Source organism: Anser brachyrhynchus, assembly GCF_964034855.1.
Source record: "Anser brachyrhynchus genome assembly, chromosome: 17".
In the NCBI taxonomy this organism is placed as follows: domain Eukaryota; kingdom Metazoa; phylum Chordata; class Aves; order Anseriformes; family Anatidae; genus Anser; species Anser brachyrhynchus.
Genome location: NC_137710.1, coordinates 2,800,771 through 2,822,823, shown reverse-complemented (window position 1 = coordinate 2,822,823; position 22,053 = coordinate 2,800,771). Strand labels below are relative to the sequence as shown.

At 54.8% G+C, this 22,053-nt stretch overlaps 1 protein-coding gene across 1 annotated transcript in view; it reads left to right on the top strand.

Annotated features, from left to right (window-relative positions):
- Positions 1 to 22,053, top strand: part of SETD1B (SET domain containing 1B, histone lysine methyltransferase) — a 49,323-nt gene that overhangs the window by 13,685 nt on the left and 13,585 nt on the right. Inside the window, exons 7-9 of the mRNA XM_080559449.1 lie at positions 14,564 to 15,334; positions 19,729 to 19,899; positions 20,999 to 21,086. Coding sequence (XP_080415575.1) covers positions 14,564 to 15,334; positions 19,729 to 19,899; positions 20,999 to 21,086 — 1,030 coding nt within the window. The remainder of the gene's footprint in view (positions 1 to 14,563; positions 15,335 to 19,728; positions 19,900 to 20,998; positions 21,087 to 22,053) is intronic.

Genomic DNA, 22,053 nt, shown 5'->3' with positions numbered 1-22,053 from the left:
GGAGCTGGCAGGGATGCGTGATACACACGGGCCCACCTGGGAGCTGATTTACAGCCGGGGTGGGATCCGGCAGCTCTGGAGGGAGACGGGGGGAAGGGGACGTGGCGGCTGCTCTGAACGCATTTTTTTTTTTTTTAATTGAAGAAAGGAGAAAAAACGGAGAGCGGCGGCGTGTGCGCCCAGGCTCGTAAACGCTTTTTCAAATTTTCCTGCCTCCCGAGCTCTTGCGAAGGCGATCACGCCTGACGGAACCGGTTCCTAATGGAAACTCGACAACGAGGTGCGCGTGGTGACCGCGAGTTTCCAGAGAGGCAGCCAGCCCGTGCCAGGCAGCGGAGGTGCGGGTGGCTGCCGTGGTTCTGCGCGGGAATCACAGCAGCCCTGCTGAAACTGCGAAATGAGAACGGGAGCGAGCCGCTTCAGCCGGGCTCCGGACAGAAGGGCAGCCCACAAATCCCACAAAAGGTGACTTCAATACGGCCCCGCACAGGCCCCGTGAGCCCACGGTGCCGCGCTTGGCGCTGCGCGTTCTTCAGAGCTAGTCCTGGAAGGCCGCCGGCAGGGAGTGCTGCCTCGGGCACCCCGCTGCTCCCGAAAATCCCAGAAAGCAGAGGGCTCTGCTGGCGTTCGCTGGGTCGCGGATGACTTTTGGCTTCTCGTGTCGGGCTCTGGGACGATTCTGGGAGCTCCGGAGCAAAGGGTTGGCCGGCTGCGTGCGCCTGGTGTGACACGGGGGCGAAGCGACCCGGGGGGGCTTGGCGGAGAAAAATCCCCATGGGGCGTTCGCCGGGTGCTTGTGAGGGAAAAGCTCAGCTGAGGGATGTTTGGCGGCGCGGTTTGGTTGCTCTGTGATGCCCGGCTACTTCGGGGGGGAGCATGTCTTGTTGGTAGCGCAGCTCGAACCGGTGAAGTGCTTTGGAGTGTAACTGAAGAATAGAAAGCAGGCTGTGGTTGGGAGGCTGACTGCTTCTCTCGCTCTCTCATATCAGGCCAGGGCTTTGAGGCTTTTCCATTTTGCATATCTCGTAGAAATGACACTGCTGTCCCTTTTTTAAAATCACTGTTGCCAATTATACTCTCGCCACCGGCTCGGTTCTGCCTCCCTTTTGCCACCGGTGCCCTTCCGTACGTTCTCAGTTCCTAGCGGGCCGGGTGCGTGGAACTGAATCGCTCGCTGAGAGGCAGAGTGCCGCTCCCGTCGTGTTTGTGTGGCGTGCCGATGTTCCGCAGCTCTGGAAGCCCGAACCCGAATCGCAACGTTCAACCGCAGCGCGCAGCTCACGGTGGAACAGCGCTCGCAGGTGAGCTCCGCAGACCGTTCGCAGCCGGAGCCCTCGGCTTTTGCTGCCTGCGGGGCTCTTCCTCTTCTTCTCGGCGCTGGGATTCGGGCTGCGACGCTGTGCGGATGGCATAAACGCAGCCTGTGGAGGCTGCCACCGGAGCGACACGTTTCTCCTCGCCGTTTCTCTGCCCCATCGGCGTTCTGGCCGCGTTCCGCGTCCGGCGCTTGTGCCGAGTGACCGGGGGAAGGCGGGCAGAGGCGCTGGGTGGCGGGCTGCGTCGCAACGCGCGCCGGCACCGAGAAAAGGCGCCAGCGCGTGAGGTAATCGGGAGAAATACTGAGAAAATAACCGCCGTTCACATATCGCGCTGGCAGCCGCCAGGAGGGCACCGATTTCTGGGGCTGGTTCTGAAGAAGACGGAGCCGGCGCCGCCCTGTACGTGGCCGCGCCTGACGCGGAGCGGCGAGCAGGCGAGCGCTGAGTCCAATTTCTGCTGCCTGCTGCCTTGCCCGCGCCCCCCGAGCAGGCACCGCTCATCAGCAAACGGCGCTTTGCATGCGCCTCAAGTTGGAGCCCCGTGACTTCGCTCCCACCCCCCCCCCCTTCTATTAATTCTGGTTTTCAGCTCGGGGCGCTGGCTTGTGCCTGGCGAAGACGGGGCGAGACTCAGAACGAAAGCCGTGGGGCCGTTAGCTCCGTGCGTCACCCCCTGCCCACGAGGGCTCCCGCGGCCCAGGCACGTCGCTGCTGGCTCAGGCTTTGGTACGAAAGCGCAGCGCTCGCTTCGGGAAATGCTCGTTCATCACGAGAGAGAAAGGTTTCTCACGTTTTTCAGCTCCTGAAAACAAAGTGGCTTCAGAAAAGGAACAAATGGGTCGGGGACAGAAGTCTTGTGAGATGTTTTTGGCGTGCTGAGTGCTGGTTTCCCACGCTGCCAGCGGTGCAGGCAGGCCCAAGGAGGCCAAGATGCAAAGAAGCAGCCAGGCGGCAGCTCGGCGGTCCCGATTTCTCCCCAGCTGGCACGGGCTCGCTCCCGCGGGCATTGCAGGAGCGCGGCTCCGGGAGCAGCGAGCGGAGGAAGTCGTTCGCGGCTGGGGCTCCGGCGCTCGCTCCCTGCGCAGGCGGCGCCGCGGGGAGGAAACGAAACTGCTGCTGGACCTGGGGCTGGAGGCAGCGCCCGCGGCTGCGAGGCTGAGCTGCAAAAGGGGCGAACGGCTGCAGGACGGCGTCCAGCTCCCGCTCGCCGGGACTCCGACCCTTTGCTGCTTCGTGGGGCGTTTGGATTCGCGGGCAGCTCTGCCGTGCGTGTGTTTCGTGGAGTTTGCGTTTCCGTGGTGCTGGTGGCTGTGTGATTTCTCGCACACCTTCGGCCAGCTCGCGTCCCAGCAGCTCTCTGTGCCCCTGTCCTTCCCCCGCCACGCAGGGTCCCCGCGCGCTGCGTCGCGCGGCGTGTGTCGGTGCTGCTCCCTCCGGAGCCTGCGCAGGGACCGCTGAGGCAGGCGGCTTCTTTCCAGGTTTCCCTTCTCCCCCAGGAGCTTGTTATTTCTGGTGCCTCGTGTGTGCCAGGCTAAAAAAAAAAAGAAAAAAAAAAAAACCCTGCATATTTCTGGTGCTAGCTGTGATACCTGGGGGAACGGGGAGCTCGGAGTGCCCGGGCTGGGCTTAGTGTCGCTGCGCGCCTCTGGGGATGGCTCTCCAGCGACGTGGCTCTGTGTGGCTGCCACGAGCTGGCGTTTTGGTCCGTCTGCACGTGCGGCTGGGAGGTCCTGGCGCAGGTAACGGAGACCTTGTCTTGGAAGGAGGCAGCTAAACGCCAGCAGCCGTTACGGCGGTGCCACGAGCGTCCGGGGGAAAAAATCACCGAGATAATAACAAAATCCGTAGTGCTGCGTAAAGGCGTTCGAGTTACAGGGAGACGGAAAGGGCAGAGTACCAGCTAGCTGCCACGGAGACGTGGGTGAGGGTGCGTTTGGGCGAGGGAACCTCAGTGAACGTGTTAGTGTGACGTGGGGGGGGGACGCGTCTCCCCGGTGTTCGGCGGCTGCGGCCAGGGAAGCGCCTTTGGGGGAGCCGGGCACCCGGCTGGGTGCCACCTGGGGACACGAGGAGCGGGGCTGGGGGTTTTTGGGGACACGAGGGACTGCGCTGGGGGGGTGGGAGGTTTTCGGGGTCGAGCACTGTGCAGTTGGGGCCAGCCGGCGTGGGGTCTGAAGGGGGTTCGCATGGATCTGCTTTCAGCGTCTGGGCTGGAGAACACCCAAGCTTTAGACAGTGGTATGCCATAAAAAAATACATATTGGAAAAAACAAAACAAAAGACAGAAAACAAAACAAAAAACAACACAAAAGGACAGCTCATAATAGGCTCTAGATTCATGAATTGAGTTGGAGCTTGTGCGAACTTTTCCTGTAAGTGACTATTGGGCTGAACACCCGGACAGGTGTAAGGAGGATGACAGTTGGCCCCGGCTGTGACCCAGATTGGCACGTAGTATTTGCACCGCTGTAACGAAGTTAACGAAGCGCCAGGGTCAGCAGCTCGGCGCGGTGCCCCCACGTCTCCGCGGGCACAGCCCCGGGGCAGCTCCAGCCAGCGCGGCGCGGGGGTGGCACGCGTGGCGGGACGAGTGGCACGGCAGTAAAAAGCTGTTGCTTGCAAACCACGAGGCCAGCTCTGCCTCAAAACCGTTAAAAAAAAACAACAAAACAACAAAAAAAACCCGTGCCTTTCAGCTGGTCGCCCAAATCGACGTGCAGCCCAGCCGCCCTGGGCTGCTGGGGGCCTTTCTCACGAGGGTTTCCTGCAGCTCCCCGAACGGGCAGCCTGCGTTTCGGAGAGATCCGTAACCTCAGGCTGATGGACGGACCTGGGGGGAAAGCTGGTTTATAAAAAAACAACAACAAAAAAAAAAACCAAAAAAAAACAACCCCCCAGCTGCGTGGTTCTGAGCGTGGTCTGGAGGTGGAGGAGAGCGCCAAGAGGGTTTGGAAGCGGTGCGGTGAGCTCCTGCGGGTCAGCCCCGGCGTTTCAGCCCAGCTCTCAGAGCAGGCACGGAGGAAGTGAGCGAAGCAAAGCGGCAGCGACGTGGGGACGCCCAGCTGAGCCTCGGGGTCGGGCCGTCGGCGTGAGGGAAGGAGCAGGGCTCCCCGGCTGCTCCCCGTGGCTGCTTTTCCTCTCCAGCGGTCGGCGGTGGCAGCAGGCACCAGGAGGAGACTTTGCGCTAACTCGCGAGCGAGCCAGGAAGGGCCCAGCCCTGCCTTTTTTTTTTTGGTATTTTGGGGTTATTCCCCGCTGGTAACTGGTTGTGTGCGGTGCTGCTCCCGTGGGATCACCACCGGGCTGGGACGATTCCCGGCCGGGAGCTGCTGCTGCCGCTCCTGGGGCTGATCCCTTCTTAAACCCACCCACGCTCCGAGCCTTAGCAGCTCCCCGTGGCCACGAGGTTCGCAGCCCGATTTGGCTCTGGGTGAAAAGTGCTTCCACGTGTTCGCTCTCAACCTCCTGCTCGCTCATTAGGGGACAGGTGGGGAAATCAGCGTAGCTTACCTCCGTCTCCCCGCCCCCCCCGGTGTATTTTCTGCCTGAACAAACGGCAGTGGGAATGCAGCCCAGCTGCGGGGTATTTCCACCCTGGTAATTTACAGCAGCTGTGGTTACGCGATGTCGTTTGCATACAGCGGGGATAGTTCAATAGCCAGCGTTTGGTATCTTCTAGAAGGCCGTGAGAAATGTCCTGTCGCGTCCCGCGCGGGGATTATTTTTGTTAGGGGCTCGGCCAGCAGATGCCAGCCCCAAGGGTTACGTTTCCATCGCCCGGGAGCAGCAACGTGGGGAAAAAGTTGCCTTCCCTAACAGAGCTCTTCCCCTCCGAGCATCGTCCGGAGAGGGGGAACTGGAAGGCGTTCTGGCTGGACGTCGCTTTGGGCTTTGTTTTAGGGAGATTTTCCCTGGTTTAACGAATGAGTTGCATTCCTCAGCTGATTCCGTGCTGTCTGGCTGCCCGTCGCTAAATCAGCGTGGCGAGAGAAGGGAAAAGCTGAGCAGGAAATAAAGCGGTGAAAAACTCGAGATGCCTCCGGAGAGAAGATCTGTAAGAGAAGAGGAAACGCCACCGAAGGGGAACTGTCTTACTGGCCTCACCCTTACTTTTGAGGAAGAACGCCTCTGCTCGGCCTCCTCAGCTGCTTGCAGGAGGCTTCCTTGGAGTGAAGCGTCTCCCGCGGTCTGACCGGGATTTAATGCAGCTGCTGCGCTTTGCTGGAGGGACCTGTTCGCCTGTGTTACGGGGCTCAGCAAGGCAGCAGAGCCTGCCGAGCTCATTAGGGTGCCACTCATCAATCGTGGTCGCTGCTGCGAAGGGCTCCGAGCCTGGCCGCAGTGACTTGCAGAGAGGTTTGTCCCTCGAGCTTCTCATTCCCCTGGGCCGTTCCCTCCCGCTGCGTCCCAGGAGCACTTACAGCACCTGCAGCGAGAGCTTCGGCCTCGCTGCTTCGATGCTTTTTGTGTCCGACAGTCGAGATCGAGTCTGGCTGAGTGGTCTCGTCCGCAGCGGTTTTGTTGGGAACTTCCTACGAGCAGCAGGTGCTTGCGTCGTCCCAGCTCGGGGTGATGGCAGTGGCTGTCTCCAGAACTGGAGGCCACGAGTTTCCTTAAAATCATACCACGTGCCGCTGTGACTGCAGTCAAGGTGATGATGAGGTCCAAAGATGTTATTAGCGGTGTGTTCCCTCCTTCGTGCTTTCCTATTTCGTCTCAAATCGTCAGTCCTGGCGCAGAGCAGAGCTGCTGGGAAGAGAACAGTGCTAAGTCCGTGTGTCCTCCCAGGCCAGCAGTGGTGGGCTCTCAAAATCTTGGCAAAAGCACTCAGGAAAGGGAAAGGTTAAGGTAAGAATTAGGACTTGAACTCTCTTCCCTCCTTGTTCCATGCCTATCGGGTAGTAAAAAGCTGCGTGTGTTAGGGAGGTTGTTCTGGGCCATCCCCACCAGCTGTAGGGTTCAGGCCCCCAGGCTTTCTTGCAGGTGCCAAAAACAGTTGGGCCTCGTTGTTTCCAGACAGATCAGGGCTGCACCCTAGAAATGTCGGGCAAGAGCAGCTCAGGCTCCTGGAGAGGGGAGGGAGAAGGCAGGCTCGTCATTTGGGCTGCCTCTGGAGAAGGAAGGGCAGAAGCGTCCGCGCTGCCGTGTGCCTCGGGATGCTGATGGCGCCGGGGTCTGAGAGCAGGCGGCAGCGAGCAGAGGAGCATTAACGGATGATGTTGATGGATGGTCTCACAGAAGCTCCTCTTTTTCTTTTGCCCGGTGTCCTTCAAGGCCTCGATTCCTTGGTTTCTGCCCTCCCTGCTGAGCAAAGTCCACGTGGCACAGGCTGCGTTGCGAACGTCCAGCCCTTACAAACGAAACTGCCCTTGCTGGAAATGCAGAGAGCGCTGAACAGGGTGCCGAAAATGCTGCCCCTACAGCAACAGCCCTGCCATTTCAGGTGCTCTAGGGTACAGAAGCAGCGCGTAAAAGGGGGAAAATATCAAATTGGCCTCGTTCCGCTGATTAGACCTTGTTTAAATACAATATGTGCACAACCTGTTCTTCAATAGGCCGGTATCAGCTGGGGAAGCCAGGCTGTTTTCCGGGCTTATCTGCTTTCTTATCGCCCTGTTGGTAGCGAGATCTGAACCTGGCGCTCCGTTTGACCTGTGCTTTAAGCACAGGAGAGGGCTCAGGGGATGGCACAGGAGAGCCTGCCTGGCACCGAGCTGCGAGCTGTCTGTGTACTCTGCACGCTCGCTTATTGCGTCCCTGTTAGTGCTTATTGCTGGACTCTGATCTAATGCTGCTAATTCCCCACTTCATCTCTGCTTGCAAAGTGCCTCCTGCTATCTAGGAATATCGGTGCGCTCCTGCACCGCCGTCAGGAGCAAACCAGGGCATTTCAGAATCGCTTGGGAAGTTAGGGTCGCTGCATCTCTCCTGAATTTATCGGTTTCCTTTGCATCTTTAGAGGGGGGCATGCTGCTTCAAACTCCAGATCTTGCGTGTGGACAAAGCTTGGACTAAAATCCCCTGATAATAGCTGAGGTGGCACAAAGTGACAGAGAAGCCCGTTGCACGCTTGCTGCCGCCTTTCCTTTTTTTTTCAGTCTGTTCAGTCCCTCTGTTGGCTTTGGCTGGTTTATTCCCAGGACTCTGCATCGCTGCACCCGGTGTGTGAAGAGGGCCGTACCTGGCTGAAGCCAGCCTGGGCTTCGCGTTTTGGGACCGTTCCCTGACTAATTTATCTGTAGGGGGTATTTTCTTGCCACTCTGCCATCCTTTTATGCATGACTTAGTTTCCCAGCCGACTGAAGAAGCCTTTGAAGTTAGATTGCAAATCGGCCGTCCCTTCCCCCCTCTGAAACAGGGAAACCAGAACAGCCACTGCTGGGGGAAGAGCTGGCCGTGTTACGTGGTTCCCCACCGTAGCACCTCTTCTTTTCCTCTTTCCTTTTTCCTTTTCCTTTTCCCTACAAGAAACCCTTTTTTCCTCTTAATAAGATCTCCTTTAAGACTTAAGGGAAAAGGCCGGGGTCCCGTGAGAAGGTAAATCCACTTTTAGGGCGTTTTATCCGTGATGAAACGTGAGCAGCCTCCCGGTTCTCCCACCGCCCTTAAAGCACGGCTGGATCTACTTGTGGTTTTAGCGTCAGAAAGCCCTGGAGGTGAACGACAAGACCTTTTCCCTTTGGGAGCAGTGGCGCTCTGTGCTTCCCCGCCTCCGTCCCTCCCTCCGTGCACTGAAAAGCCGCGGGGAGCTCCTTCCTCGCACGCTTCCAAACCGCCCCGTGCGGCTTCTCCCCATCCGTGGGATGGTCAAACGAGGGGCCAGCCCCCGAGCTGCCACACTGCGAGGCACAAACGAGCGTTTCCTCACCCCCGTCCCCGTGTTTCGGGGCTGACAGGCGTTTCTGGGGGATTCACCTCTGTCCTTCTGTGCTTTGAGGCATCCTCTTAGAGTTTCCTCTTGGCATTGGGGGGGGAAATAGGCATAAATTAGGCCGGTGTTTACAGTGCTGTTTGTTTGCGATGAGCGCTTGAATGTTTTTGTTGCTTGTTTTACCTGTTGAGCAGCCTTGGAGGTGTGAGGAGGACAAATAAGCACCAGACCAAAACACAGGCTGAGGCAAGGGAGTGTGTGTCAGGTAGGGCACTGTCACTTCTTCGAGCCCGAGTTCTCTTTTCCAAGCAGTGAGAGAGAATTTTGCAATCAGTAATAAAGAAACCCAAACACCCAAGTAACTTTTCAACCCCCCTGCAAGAAATCCTTGCTCCATTGCAGCCGTTTTGGTGCCTGTTGTTTGCAGGGCACGGCGACGGGTCGTGCGATGGGATCACAGAATCGTTACCGTGTTCTGCTCTGCTTCGTTTGCAACCTTTGTCCGAGAGTCAGACTTGCAAAGAGCCGTACAAATGTACAGCTGTATAGAAATCGTGCTCTGCTGTGCTCGAGATAGCAACCCATGTCATGAAGGTATTTATAAGCGCTCATCTGTAATGTGTTAATCTTTTAATTTGCCTTTTCCTGAGCCGGGCATTTCGTTGCAGCGCGAGTACACCTGAAAGCTATCTCTGTCCCAATTAAAAGCTGCAGCGATCGTAATCGCACGCTCAGGCAGCGGCAGGAGGAGGCCGGGAGCTCCCTTTGCTGCCCAGAGGAGGAGGAAAGACGTGACTAACCAGCCCGGGGAGGAGGCAGCAGACAAACTTCAGCCCCGATGCAGGCTGCAGTGGTGTTGTGCTGGTCGGCGCGAGCTACCGCAGGCACTGATGGGGCACGGTCGCCTGAACAAGCTCGGGAGCTCTCCTGGGAGCTGGCAGGCAGTGCTTTGCTCTGATTTTGCAGCTGGTGAAGCCCCTCGGGTGGCTCTGCCCTCCCGCACACCGCCAGGGCAGCGCCGGCGCGGTGCCACCCTCGTGCGCGTTCCTGCGGAGGGAGATGCGTAATTACAGGGAGCCGAGCCCAAAATGTTCGTGCGGGTTGTAAGCACGGGGCCGAGTCCGTCTGGGTCACGCCTGACACCAAGAGGTGCGGGTGCTCAGCACAGCACCTCCGCTCTCCGCCATGCCCCGTCCTGTGAGCTGAGGGCAGCTGGGAGGCACGGCTGCTGCTCGGTGCTGCGCCTGCGAGCCCTCCTCTAGCAAAAAGCAGGTTAAAGATGGGTAAAGCAATGCTCCCTGAAGCCCTCGCCCTGCTCCGGTATGTAGGTTTTGGACAGCAAGAGGTATTTCACTGTGTTAGCAGTGTGATTCTCTGGGCCGAGCTCGAATAGGCTTAAATACGTTTTTTTAAAGGAGTTTTGCATTGGAATCACGCCTTGGAAGGAGCAGTCGCAGGTGACTGGTTTGCATCCTCGGGCTTCCCTTTTGTTCCGGACGATGCAGTGAGGAATGTCGGTGACAGGTTTGAAGTGGCTCGCTCTCCAATGTGTTCGCAGGAGCCTGGCAGAGCGAGCGGTGCGTTACAGAGCGTGTGCTACTTCCACCCCGGGATCGCAGCGCGGTGAGCCGGGGCTGGGTCCTCGTCAGGCCGGCAGCACGGCACGGGGAGGCAGCCGGAGGGACCCAGAGCCCCTTCCCGGCACCGTCAGCACTCGCTGTGCGACCCTGCTCAGTCCCCACCTCGCTGCCTCTCCCTCGCCTCCGGAGGGTTTTCCTTTCCCTGCTTTTTTGTAAGGATGAAGGCTGAGGCGCGCTTACTCACGAACGGTTTTAGATCCTTGCATGGACTTAATCCAAAACCAAGTGATGACTGTTTGACAGTCGGTAGGGTTATGAAAACTTCATTTCTCCAAGAACTGCTTCCGATTTTACATCTAGCTTTATTGAAAAGCTGCTGCTTAGCGCTTCAAGTGGCGAAGGTTGTCAGTATGCAAGTATGCAGCTTTCGAAGTTTCAGGTTTAAGGAGTGATTTTGTTTTTTCCCCTCACGTATGGTTTCTGTGCGTGCAAGTTGCAGTAGGCGCACAGGTTTCCTTCTTCATGCAAGCCGGGGATGCTTCCCTTTGTTATAGCCGATGACCTCGCACGGTGCTGAATGCCTCCGGTCCTGCATTTCAGTGTTCGGGTGCGCCAGAGCTCGGCCAGGCTGCGTCAGTGATACAGGTTGCCCGCCCGGACTGCGGGTAACTTGGTGCCACTCAGAGTATTTAAATGAAATCAGCCGCGAGCTGATGGTATTCCAAACGCAGTCTGAATCCTGAGCAAGTTCTTATACCAGCGCCAGGGCCGGGAGGGAGCCGCTCTGCACACCCGCAGCAGCCAGCGCTGCCTGCAAATAGTAGGATGTAGTTTCTTTTTTCTGCAGGTACGAACGTTTGCTTGCTGCGTGCCGGGTATTGCTCCGAGATAAGGCCCTTACCCTGCGTTCAGCGGCTCTCTGCCCTGCTCAGACCGAGCAGAAGCAGGACCTCAGGATGTTCCCTCCGTGTAACCGAGGCTGTGCCAGTGCCGAGGGTGGCAGGTAGCGTTTGGGTGAAGCATGAATGAGGCCATTTGTAAGCAGTTACGCTGACTCGAGTCTCTCCCAGCAAATCTGCATCATTAAAACACCTTCGGAAAAATGTGTCATGCATATAATTAAATACCTGTTTTGCTAACTCTTAATTTAATTAATGCAAAGTGAAGATGGCAGCGCCAATTAATTTAGCTGGAATTGGCTTTTCTCTCAGTGGGCTGAAGGGAGGCTTTCTGGAGGCACGATACCGGCTGCCCTCAGAGGCGTGCAGGTGAACTCCAGGAGTGACTGACACCATTTTTTGACAGTGATGGAAATGACATCCCCAGAGCAGCACAGATGCCAGCTATCGGATCGCTTTTTTCCCCGGTAAACGCAAAGAGGGAAGGCAGCTAGAAGGCGGTTGCTCTGGGAGGAGAGCAGAGCTGCTTTTCAGCCCTACCCTGAGAGGTATTTGGTAGCAGCCGCAGCAAATCCAGGTTCAGACAGGTGAATGAAAAGAAAACCATGTAACAAAAGATATTTCTGTCTCCCCTTGATTTCTCTTTCTGTGCCTTTATCTGTCTCACTCAGTCGGTGCCCGTGTTTTTCCCCCTCAGATACAACTTTCCTCTAACTGCTCATCCGCTTTAAATATTAATTCCTCTTAACTTTCTTTAAAGACTTCCTTGTAGAGGATCTTCTTTTGGTTTGACCTCTTTGCTAACCTCATGTATTCCCTTTTTTTTTTTTCCCCTGCCCTTTTTGGTCTTTTTCTCCCTGCCGTTAAATCCCTTTCTCTTTCCCTTTCCACCTTGCTTGGGTTAAAACCGGAGCACAGATTGTGTTCGCTGTGCAAGCGCAGGTGAGCTGTCAGCCCCACGCCGCAGGAAGCAGGGAATCTGTCGTCGCTTCTTGCAGACCCAAATGAGCACCAGAGGAATTAAAAAAAAATAAAAATAAAAAAATCTTTCAGTCTTCCAGAAGCGCTCGCTGTTGCTTTAGCAGTTCTTGTTTCAGCTCAAGCGAAAATAAATGGGTGTATGAATGAAGAAAGGTAACGTGCACTGCAGCGTGGAGGCTGCCACCCCCTTAGCTTCAGGTCTGCTGCCCAGGCCAAATACGAAGCTGGCTTTGTCTGTCTTTGGTCTGAACGCTCCTGGCTTCCCATCCCGTGCTGACTTTTAGCCTTATCCAGCTTTTGGAAGCGGAGCCAGCGCTTTTAGCAGTGCCTTTGGTGTTCGTTACTGACAAATGGGGTCTGTTTCGTGGGAAACTTGTTTACACCCGCTCCGGGCATCTGGTTTGCTCTTCCTTTGCTCCGTGCAGTGGAGCTGCGTTAGCTGAAGCCGCGGGACGTCCTTTCATTGCCCGCGCCCTCGGCGTGGGACGTGACCGCGGCTGAGCAGCCGGGGAGGGGACGCAGGGTGTGAAACCCCAGACCTCTTAGGCAGCCGTGGGCAGCTCGAGGGGGAGATGACACAGCTCGGCTCTGGAAACACTCAAGCACGATGAGATATTACTTCTTTTTTAGCTGTTTGTTTCAGGGACACAGAACAGCCCTGGGAGCACCTCCCTGGTGTACAGACGCACCAAAGCAGCTCAGCAGCTTCAGGAGAGCCCCCGCTCGGCCCGCGGGCAGCATTCAGTAGCGCTCACTGCAGGATTCGCCAGGCACCAGCTCCACTCCGTGCTTCCAGCTGTTCTGCAGGGGTAAACGGGGGTCTCCTGGTAGAGCTGGGAGGAGGCAGGACATCTTCAGATGGGCATCTGCACTCAAACCCTGAGTTGCTTTTTGGGGTGACCGTGCGGAGTGCAGTGCACGAGCCCGTGGGCTCGCGCTGCAGCAGAGGAATGCGGGGAAGCCGGGCTGAGGGGAGGTGCTAGGACAGGAGGATTCGCAAAGCTGCTGCTGCAAGCGTTGTGCTCAGCCTGCTCTCTGGTGGTGGCTGCCGTAGCAGAGATGACCTTTGATAAAAATGCGAGGCATTTGGGTTGATCTGGGTAGCCGTGGCTGCTCAGCGCCGTACGGCTACAGCTCACAGCGGAGTCATCAACCCGGCTGCTCGTGCTTTTGTTTCCTTACCGCTGTCCAAAATTGCTAGGTGAAATAGGAAATCGCAGCAGAGAAGGAGAGAACTGCCGCCGGAGCTGTTTGCCAGCAGCTCTCCCGGTGCAGGCTCTCCAGCATCTGGTAAAGGCTGAGCTTCATTGCCCTTTTCTTTCGGATCAGGGAGACCGGTAGGAGAGCAGACATCACACCTGCTGGCACAAAACGTGGAAGAAACAAACGTCTTTGGGATCTTCATTCAGATTTGGCTGAAAATGGCCAACAGGTTCCAAAAAAAAACTATTGCCAGGACTGAGATACAGAGAGGCCCTTCAACATCACCACTTAATCGCGGGCTCATTTCCTCAGCTGGGCTGGAGCCCACGGTGCCCAGGAGAGCTTCTGCGCCGAGCAGCGCGGGGATGCTCTGCGTTTAGATCAGCCGGGGGGTGACACGCAACTGTTTGGGCTTCTTCGTGCGAGGCTGTGGGGAGGAAGGAAGTGCCTGGTACGTCGTGTGAAGGGTGCGGGCCCCGCACGCTTGTAGGGAGCCTGGGAGAGAAGGTCACGACGAGTGCTTCTGCTTTTCAGCCCTGAAAACAGCTGGGTGGTGGTGGCTGCCGCAGGACTGGCGGGTTTTGCCATTTTCGGCTGGAACAAAAAAGGAAGAATGGGAGAAACGGTTTTAGAGAAGGTAGCTTGGGACCCTGCCAGCCCACTAGTAAAAGGTTGGTTAGCCCCATTTGTGTCGCCTAGGTAAGCTGTTGGCGTGTTGGATACGTCTTCCAGTGGGATTTGGTTGGTGCATTTCATAACAGGCTTTGGTTTAACGGTACCCGAGGGATGTGGCGACCGTCCGTGGGGTTTCTTGGTGCTGGAGACACCTTCAGGCTGAAGTGTATGTCCCACATCACACACGGGTGTCACCGCTGGCTGCGTACCGAGGATGGAGCTGGGGGGGGGCCTCTCTTGTACGGGACCAAGTCGGGCAGCTTCGAGGCCCCAGGACGAGCAGACGCCCTTTGTTTTAATCTCATTTCCATCCTTTTGGTGGTGGAGGTGGCACCTCATTTTTGCATTTTTTATAACTCCGTCTTTATTTCATGAGGCTAACATTCATTTTGCTTAGAAATATGACGTGTGCTGTGTCTTTGAATTCCAGCATTTAAGGCTCTGAAGTTTAAAGGCAATTTAAGCAGATTCAGGCTCTTTTTTTTCCAGCATGAATCGCTTTGGCCCGGTAGACAACTTTTGGTAGCAGCAGCCGTGTGGAAGTATTGTCTTCGCACAATTGGAGGTTAAGAGTTGACAGCAGATGGGCCGGGGAGAATAATACAAAAACACGGACGTTCTTTGCGCGTGCTAAAAACTAAAGAAGCAGAGCTCGTGGCGCAATGCACCTGTCAGGGTTAGATGCAAATAGGAGGTAACGTACCTTGCAGTGAAAGGCGGTTGGACTGCGTGTGTGTCGCTGATCACGGGAGCAGTTCTTCCTCTTGCACAGAAGCCAAGGTTTTTGTTCGGTTGGTACTGATGCTCTTTTAGAGCGCTGCTACCTCTCTGCTTCCTGAGGTCTGACATGGAAGAGGAAAGCTTCAATAGGCACCAGCTGCTCAACGGGCCGTGGCTTTGCAGAGCGTCGCTTGCTTTCCTCCAATTCCAATTAAAACGTGGGTTAAACTTAGCCTTTGTTTGAAGCAGCCAGCGCCGCGGTGTTTAACGCAAAAAGGAACGTGCTTCTCACCTTTCCTCTCTCTTTTGCCGCAGGGTCAGCACTCTTCGGGGGAGGACATGGAGATCTCCGACGACGAGATGAACCCCGCGCCCATCACCAGCGCGGAATGTGCCAAAACCATCGTGGTGAACTCCTCCGTCAGCAACACGGCCGTCATGGCCCCCTCGATCCCCCCCATGCCGCCGCCGGGATTCCCTCCTCTTCCTCCTCCTCCGCCCCCGCAGCCGGGCTTCCCGATGCCGCCGCCGCTCCCCCCGCCGCCGCCCCCCACTCACCCCGCCGTCACCGTCCCCCCGCCGCCTCTCCCTGCGCCCCCCGGGGTCCCCCCGCCTCATATCTTGCCTCCTCTCCCTCCGTTCCACCCCGGCATGTTCCCCGTCATGCAGGTGGATATGATAAGCGTCTTGGGCAACCAGTGGGGCGGCATGCCCATGTCCTTCCAGATGCAAACTCAGATGCTGAGCCGCATGATGCAGGCACAGAACACGTACCAGTACCCGCCTTTCATGGGGGGGCGGATGCAGTTTGTGAATCTTCCCCCCTACCGCCCCTTCTCGATGGGAGCAGCTCTCGGTCGTGGGCAGCAGTGGCCGCCGCTGCCCAAATTTGACCCCTCGGTTCCACCACCGGGCTACGAGCCGAAGAAGGAAGATCCCCACAAAGCCACCGTGGATGGAGTCCTCCTGGTCATCGTGAAGGAACTGAAGGCTATCATGAAAAGGGACCTGAACAGGAAGATGGTCGAAGTGGTAGCGTTTCGGGCATTTGATGACTGGTGGGACAAAAAGGAACGGCTGGCAAAGGTAGGCTCTCGCCTGCGGTGTGCTGGGTCCTGGGGAGAGCTGTTCACGGTGCTTGTGGCCAGGGTGTGGGCAAGCAGGGGTCTGGGACCGAATTTAAAACCAAACCAAAACCTGAAATATCACAGTAACTAGAATAGAAGCGAAAATTTAAGCCACAGAATAGCTGTGCTGTGAGAAACCCCATTGCTCGAGGCTGCTGAAATTAATTGGGAGGCAGGTATGTCCCTCACCTGCCTCCACGCCTGCCCACGGGGCTGGTTTTAACCCCAGGAGGGTGGCAGGAGCAGCCCGGGAGCAGCAGACGTCAGCCCACAAGAAGGTGATGCTGCTGCTGCAGGCGCCTGCCTCGGGACAGGTTAGCACCCGGGTATGAAACCTGGCTAATTTCTGTGGTGTCACTCCACGTGTCCGGGGATTTGGTGCTGCTTTGCCATCAGAGCAAACGCGGGCTGGGAATTTCGGTCCTTCCCGAGTGTCACTGCGGCCCTGCTGGGTGTCTCTGCAGGCTTGTCCTGCCAGGCGGGTTTGTGCGCTCCTGTCAAAGCTGAGCTGCACCGAGCAGTAGTTGTAGGACAGGGACAGCTGCTCCTGAGACAGAGCGAGGGAAGAGAGCTTACAGCACACACCCGGGAGAGTCCTCTGCCGTGCTCCTTCTGGGAGAGCCTGCACAATTAAGAGAGCTTGCTGTTAAACTCTAAACGCCCAGCCCTGTCCTGCTCCCATTCTTCTTTCCCTTTCCACTCTTTGTGCAGCAGTTCCAGGGCCTGAAATTTGAGAAGTTTAGCAGATTGGGTTTTTTGCTGGTCTGGACCACTGGTGGCTGCCTCCAGGAAGGGGTTTGCAGGAGGAAATGACCCCAAGATCAGGAGGCAAACAGGCAAGGGCTTCTTACGTCTAAGAGGAAGCTGAACTTTAGCTCCCAAAAACACAAAGTCAGATGCAGCAGGAGTGCTTGAAACCATGGAGCTGAAACGTTGCGTTTCCCACTCTGTGTGACAAGGTCCGTGAGTATTCCCAGTCCCCTGCCCTCCTCCCGCCTCCCCAGTGCTCGTACACGACAGCGATTAATTCAGGAGCTGAACGTTGGCCAAATACACGAGGAGTTCCAGGGATTAGTTAAGGCAGCAGCCTCGCATGAGTCGTCTGCTCCTTCCTCAGCCAATTTCCAGTGCGCCTCGGCCAGCGAGCAGCTCTCGTTTTAATATGCAGCGAATCTGACTGGCAGAAAAAACTAATGCTGTAGAAAGGGCCGCGCAGTCTCCACGGTGAGTGTTACAGAGAGCTGCTTTCAGAAAGAAAAAGAAAAAAAAAGGAAAAGCACCACAACCTGCAGGTACTTTCTGTTTCAGATGCCACTTTTCTGGGCAGCACCCTCACCACGTGCTCTTGTAGCTGGTCGCGTGTTACCCCTAGTGCCTGGGGAGCTCCTGGGCTTTCCGGAGAGCTCGGTGATGCTGCTGCCCAGCAGCTGTTGTATGGCGGTGCCATTTGCTCTGGGTTAGAGCTGGCTGCTGTGCCGTGTGGCGGGAGACCCAGTCCCTCTCCTCCCGACTAACGCGCTGGGCTGCTGCCTCCTACCAGTGTTGCGTGCTGACAGCTTCGGGGGAGGCCCCCGAGCTTCCAGGAGAGCGAGGGGACGGATCCCACAGGTAGCTGCAAAGCAGCAGCTGAGGAACCCAAGAAATTGTTTGGAACTCCGCAGTGAAGGAGCAGAATCAAGTCGAGGCAGGCCTTTGGAGGCTGCTCGGGCTCTTCTCTATCGCTCCAGCTGGATTTTGCACGTTCCTCCCTCACCTGGAATTCGCAGCCCTTGTTGGCCAGGGAAGCTGGCTGCTTTTGCCAAGGGAAAACAAAAGAGGAGGATTCAGCTTAAATGGTGCCTTCTCGTTCCTGGTGTCTTTTATGACCCTGGGCTCCTCGGTGGCACCTGGAGGTCGGTTCTCCACACACTGCCATCACTGGTTCTGCTAGAACGGACCAGGACCTCCGGGCACTGTTTGAGCTGAAAGGTTATCAGCACACAAATGGCCCACCAAAAGCAGGCCCTGCATCCGCATTTCCTCCCTCCTGATGATTTTTAAGTGGAGCTCCTTATATAATTTTTCCTTACTGATTATTAGTAGTGAAAGAAACTGTATTATTTTCAGAGCTTTGCAAGTATAAATAAGACAGCATATGTGCTTGTTTACGTCTTTTTTTCTCTAAAAATAAACGAAGCAGATCTGTAGGGACAACTATCTTTTAATATCTCCTGTCCTTGGCCCACCAGCTGCAGCAGCCCTCCTGTTACAGGAGATCAGAGCAGCGCAGGAGCTCCGCCGCATGCCAGCTCCTCCGGCAGGTGTGTCCCTCAGGTCAGAGGCTTCACAGGTCTGCTGTCTCCCTCCTTGACCTTCCCCAAATGTAAGAGCAGGAAGCCTTGTGGGTCTTTTTGTTTTTTTTTTCAGACTGCCCAGCACTGTTCAGGGTTAGTAGGACAGTAAACGATTACCTACACGATGTCTGGCTGCCCCTCAACTTTCAGCAACGCACAAGGAGGCAGCACACTTGTCACCTCCATGCCCCGGCTTCTCTCTTTCTTTCTCCCTTTTCTGGCTGCTGTATTCCATCAAAGGAATTGCCTTGCCTCTGACTGGCTGCTAAGAAGTGTGGTGCTATAGGTGAAGGGTGGGAAAGCTCAAGGTAAGGCTGGTGTGCTAGGTCAGGCGTGATGGAAAAATGTAGAGGAAGAATGCTGCCGGGAGCGCGTTGCTAGGGAGGGCAGCACGTCCCGTGGGCCTCCTCTGCCTGAGCGAGGGGAAAACTTCCCCAAATCTGGTGCTGGCTTTAGGTTTGAATGCTTGAGTAAGGTGCTTTTATCAGAGTACCAGGAACAACCAGCCCTCCCTGGCCGGGAAGGGCTGCCGCCCGGCTTCCCTGCTTGATATTCCCACTAGCCTTGTTCTTTATTAGCAGGAGAGCTGAGCTTAAGCTTCCTCTTCGGTGATTACAGACAGCTTCAGCAAATTAGCTCTGTTAGCGGCGGTAAGAGAAAATGACTTTTAGGCAGTGTTGTACCACTGACTGATGCCAGTGAGCGCTGCCCCCGGTGCCCTTGGCTGAAGACGAGCGTGATGTGCTGCTGTACACGATGCTCTCCCTGCTCGCCCACCTCTCCAAGGCTGCAGGTGCTGAGCTCCTGCTCTTCCTGCATGCCCCAGCTCAGGTGACAAGGGTTTGTTGTGGCTGAGCAGAGATCAGGCTTTGTGTCCTTACTGTGGTTTGTAGCCCCTTAGGTGTTTCCCCTAAGTATTTTGCTTTTCCTGTTGTCCGTGACTGGAGCCTTCTGACAGTTTTTGTGCACATAGACTGTGGTTGCTGACCAAACACAGGGTGCGTGTGACTTCTGACTCGCTGTATTGTGCCTTACACTAAAAAGAAGAAAATATCCCCAACTACAAGGTCTAAAGCTGCTTCTAGTGATGTTGGTTAGCAAGCGAAGGCAGATAACGCAGCTTTAGGCTCACTTGCCTGAGGCATGCTTGGGTTATTTGCGAGAGGCGTGTGCGTAGCTGCATTGCTCATACAGCTGTGGTCAGACCAGGAGGGCTCCGGCAGTGGCTGGGAGCTCGGGGGTGATGGTGTACGAGGATGGTGGTATACCTCAGCTCCATGGCTTCCCTTCAGAGTACGGGACACTTGTACAGTAGCTGCTCCTTGGCACTTGGTAGCTCCTGCCTGGGTGGAGGAATGTGTTCCCTCGGGTTGTCGAGTCTCAGGTTCATGTCTGCCCCTCTTCTTCCCCTTTCATCCCTCCCTGTTCCTGCCTTTGCTTCCAGCATCTGTGCTGGATTCTTGGCTGTTCCAAAGGTGGTCACTGTGGTCCCCTTGCTAGGGAAACCTGAAATGAGCCACAGGGGCTAATGGGGACTGCTCATTTCCCTTGTCCTCTCTCGTGAAGCACATTGGCCTGTGTTAAGCTGCATGCGAAGAAACTGAGATCGTGTTTTAAAACACTCAGTGAAGAAAGCAAGAGTCCCTGCTTTGCTACTTGACAGCATGACGACTCCAAACGCAAGATGGCTTGGTGTCCCAAGCCACTGCTCCAAGAATCCCAGCAGGTTTGTCTTTGGCACTTGTAGTGCCTTGTGCAGAGAAAATAACTTCTTAAAATGCAAAGGGGAAAGAAAAGGCTTCTTGAAGATGGAAAGGTCTCGTTGTCCAAGAGGAGCTTCTGCACCTTCTCCCTTCGAAGTGGTGTGGCCAAGTAGTGCATCTCCAGATGCCCTTGCCTTCAGAGAAACCGATGCCTGGGCGGGGGAGTGGTATTTCACAGACCTAAATGGCTTCTGGACTTTATGTGCTCCCCAGGAAACTTTTCCTCTTTTAAAGTGTATTTTTTTTCTCTGTTGCAGGCATCTCTCACTCCAGTGAAGTCTGGAGGCGAACTGGAGGAGAAGCCAAAGCCGAAGGATCGAATCACATCTTGCCTCTTGGAGAACTGGAACAAAGGAGAAGGCCTGGGATATGAGGGGATCGGCTTGGGCATTGGGTTACGAGGGGCCATCCGGTTGCCATCCTTCAAGGTAAAAACAAAGTTGTCTTCATTATTACTAACATTCCTTAAAGGAATGTTAGGAGGATAGACCTAGTAGGTTTGTGTCCCAAAGCCTTACAGGCTGTTAGCCCCACTCTGTGTCCCTAAGGGGTTCCTTTCTGCAGCATCCCTTCCAACCCACCAATAAATATATCGTGAAAAGCAAGGCTGCTCTTCCCCAGCCTTAGCTTTTCATCTGCCACTTGTGTGAGCTGTCGTTACAGATCTCTGCTCTGCAAGGTAAATGGGACATTTGCCCGTGTTAGGATGCAGCATTTCAGCGTGATTGTAAAAATATGCTTATGTTAGTAGTGCTTTACATGGTTATTTCTTCGCTTAGAACTCTGTAAGCAGAGTTTATTCAGAGCTGGATTTACCGTTCATAATAGGCCTGTAACACTGAGATCTCTGGATTTTGAGGCTTGGCTGTTTTGCATGTTAGTTGTAACGTCTTGCAATTTGGCAGCTGAGTCACACCTAAATTTTAAATTAAAGTGTTTTCTGCCTCACGTGAGTTTATGGAATCAGACTTGCAACTATAGGGTCACTCGAGCATTTTCACTTCCTGGCAAGAAGTAGAAGCATAAAACCGAAGTCTCTTAAAAAGAAAAAAATAAAAAGGTGGGGTGGGGATGGAGTGAGGGGGGGTAGAATAGAGCCCTTCATTGAAATCGAAGTTTTGAGTGCAGAGAAGATGCAAGTAAGGGTTTGGGACTAAAGACTCTGCAGTCTTGATGTAGAACGAAACTTGCATTGAGGTTCTCTAAGATGTCACAGACTCAGGCTCTCTGTTCTGTTACAACTCAGACACATCCATTTGTCAAAAGCATTCTCTGTCAGGTTCAGAGTACCTGGTGGTGACATGCACCATGCTGGTATGGGAAGTGTTTTGATGCAAATTGAAGGGGTAGAGTTTCATTCACAGTGAAATTTGTTTGCAAGCAAATAAAGGGATCAAGAGCTGGGGAAGTGGCCCTTGATTCCTGGTGTAAGTCACACTGGCAAAGTTAGGCAGTAGCAGTTTATTTAAGAAGTTGATTTCTGCTGTTTCTAAACTCTTAGAAATGCTAATTTTATCTTTTGTTCAGGTGAAAAGAAAGGAGCCACCTGAAGCTGCCTCAGCAGGAGATCAGAAGAGAATCCGGCCTTCTACTTCTGTCGATGATGAAGATGAAGGTTTGCAAAGCACATTTGTTTGAAACACAAGAGCAGATGCAAGCCACATGCAAGCTGAATTCTTTTAAACTTCACAGCAGTGTGCTCACTTACAGTTAGACACAGAATCAAGGATCTGAGCCAAAACCCTGCCTCTCACAAAACTCTAATCAGCTGGGAGATGTCTTCTCTGGATTCAGTTATCTTAAATTCACTGGCGGGAAATTTAAGACCTGCATTTTGTGAACGCTTGTACCCTATTTTAGATTTGCTGATGCAGAGATGGTCACCCAGTAGAGGGAGCTCAGATTAGTTCACGGACTGTGTTCCGGAGGCATGCTTGCAACTCACCGTGTATGTTGAGGGAGAAAGCAAGTAAGACACAGTTTGCTCAGCTTATTTATTTATTTTTAAGTAACTTATTTGCCAGAGGAATCTGTTTCCAAATATTTTAACTTTTTTTTTCCCCCCTGGAAACAGGGAAGAGTAGAGATAAGAGTATTCAAAGCTTGATGTCTTTATTTTGCGTTAAAAAGTGGATTCACGTTAGTTGTGCTATAAACTTGGTTCAGACTAACAACTGGCTTCAAGCCAAAGTACAGAAGCAGGGTTTTGTTTAAAAAAAAGAGAAGGAAAGGCATTAAAATCATTAAGCTTAAAAAACATAAGAACCGAGGTTAACCAAGCATCTTTCTCATAACACAAATCCATCAGTTCTTCGAGAAATAAAGCAAACCCAGAGTTTGTTAAAGCATTCGTATCCCTTAGTGTGTCCCCGTTTAGGGAAGCAGTACAGGGAGTTTCCCAACATGAATCATGTATTCTGCTGTGGCACTGCGCACGGTACTCTTCTCCAAGCAGTACCAGGGCAGCGTTGGGTAAGACAACCCCTTGGCAAGGTCCCCGTTGGCACACCACGGTGCCATGGTGCCGTGTCTCCTTGCTGCTCTGCCTGTAGCCTGTCAGCTTTGGCTACCTTTTGGCATTT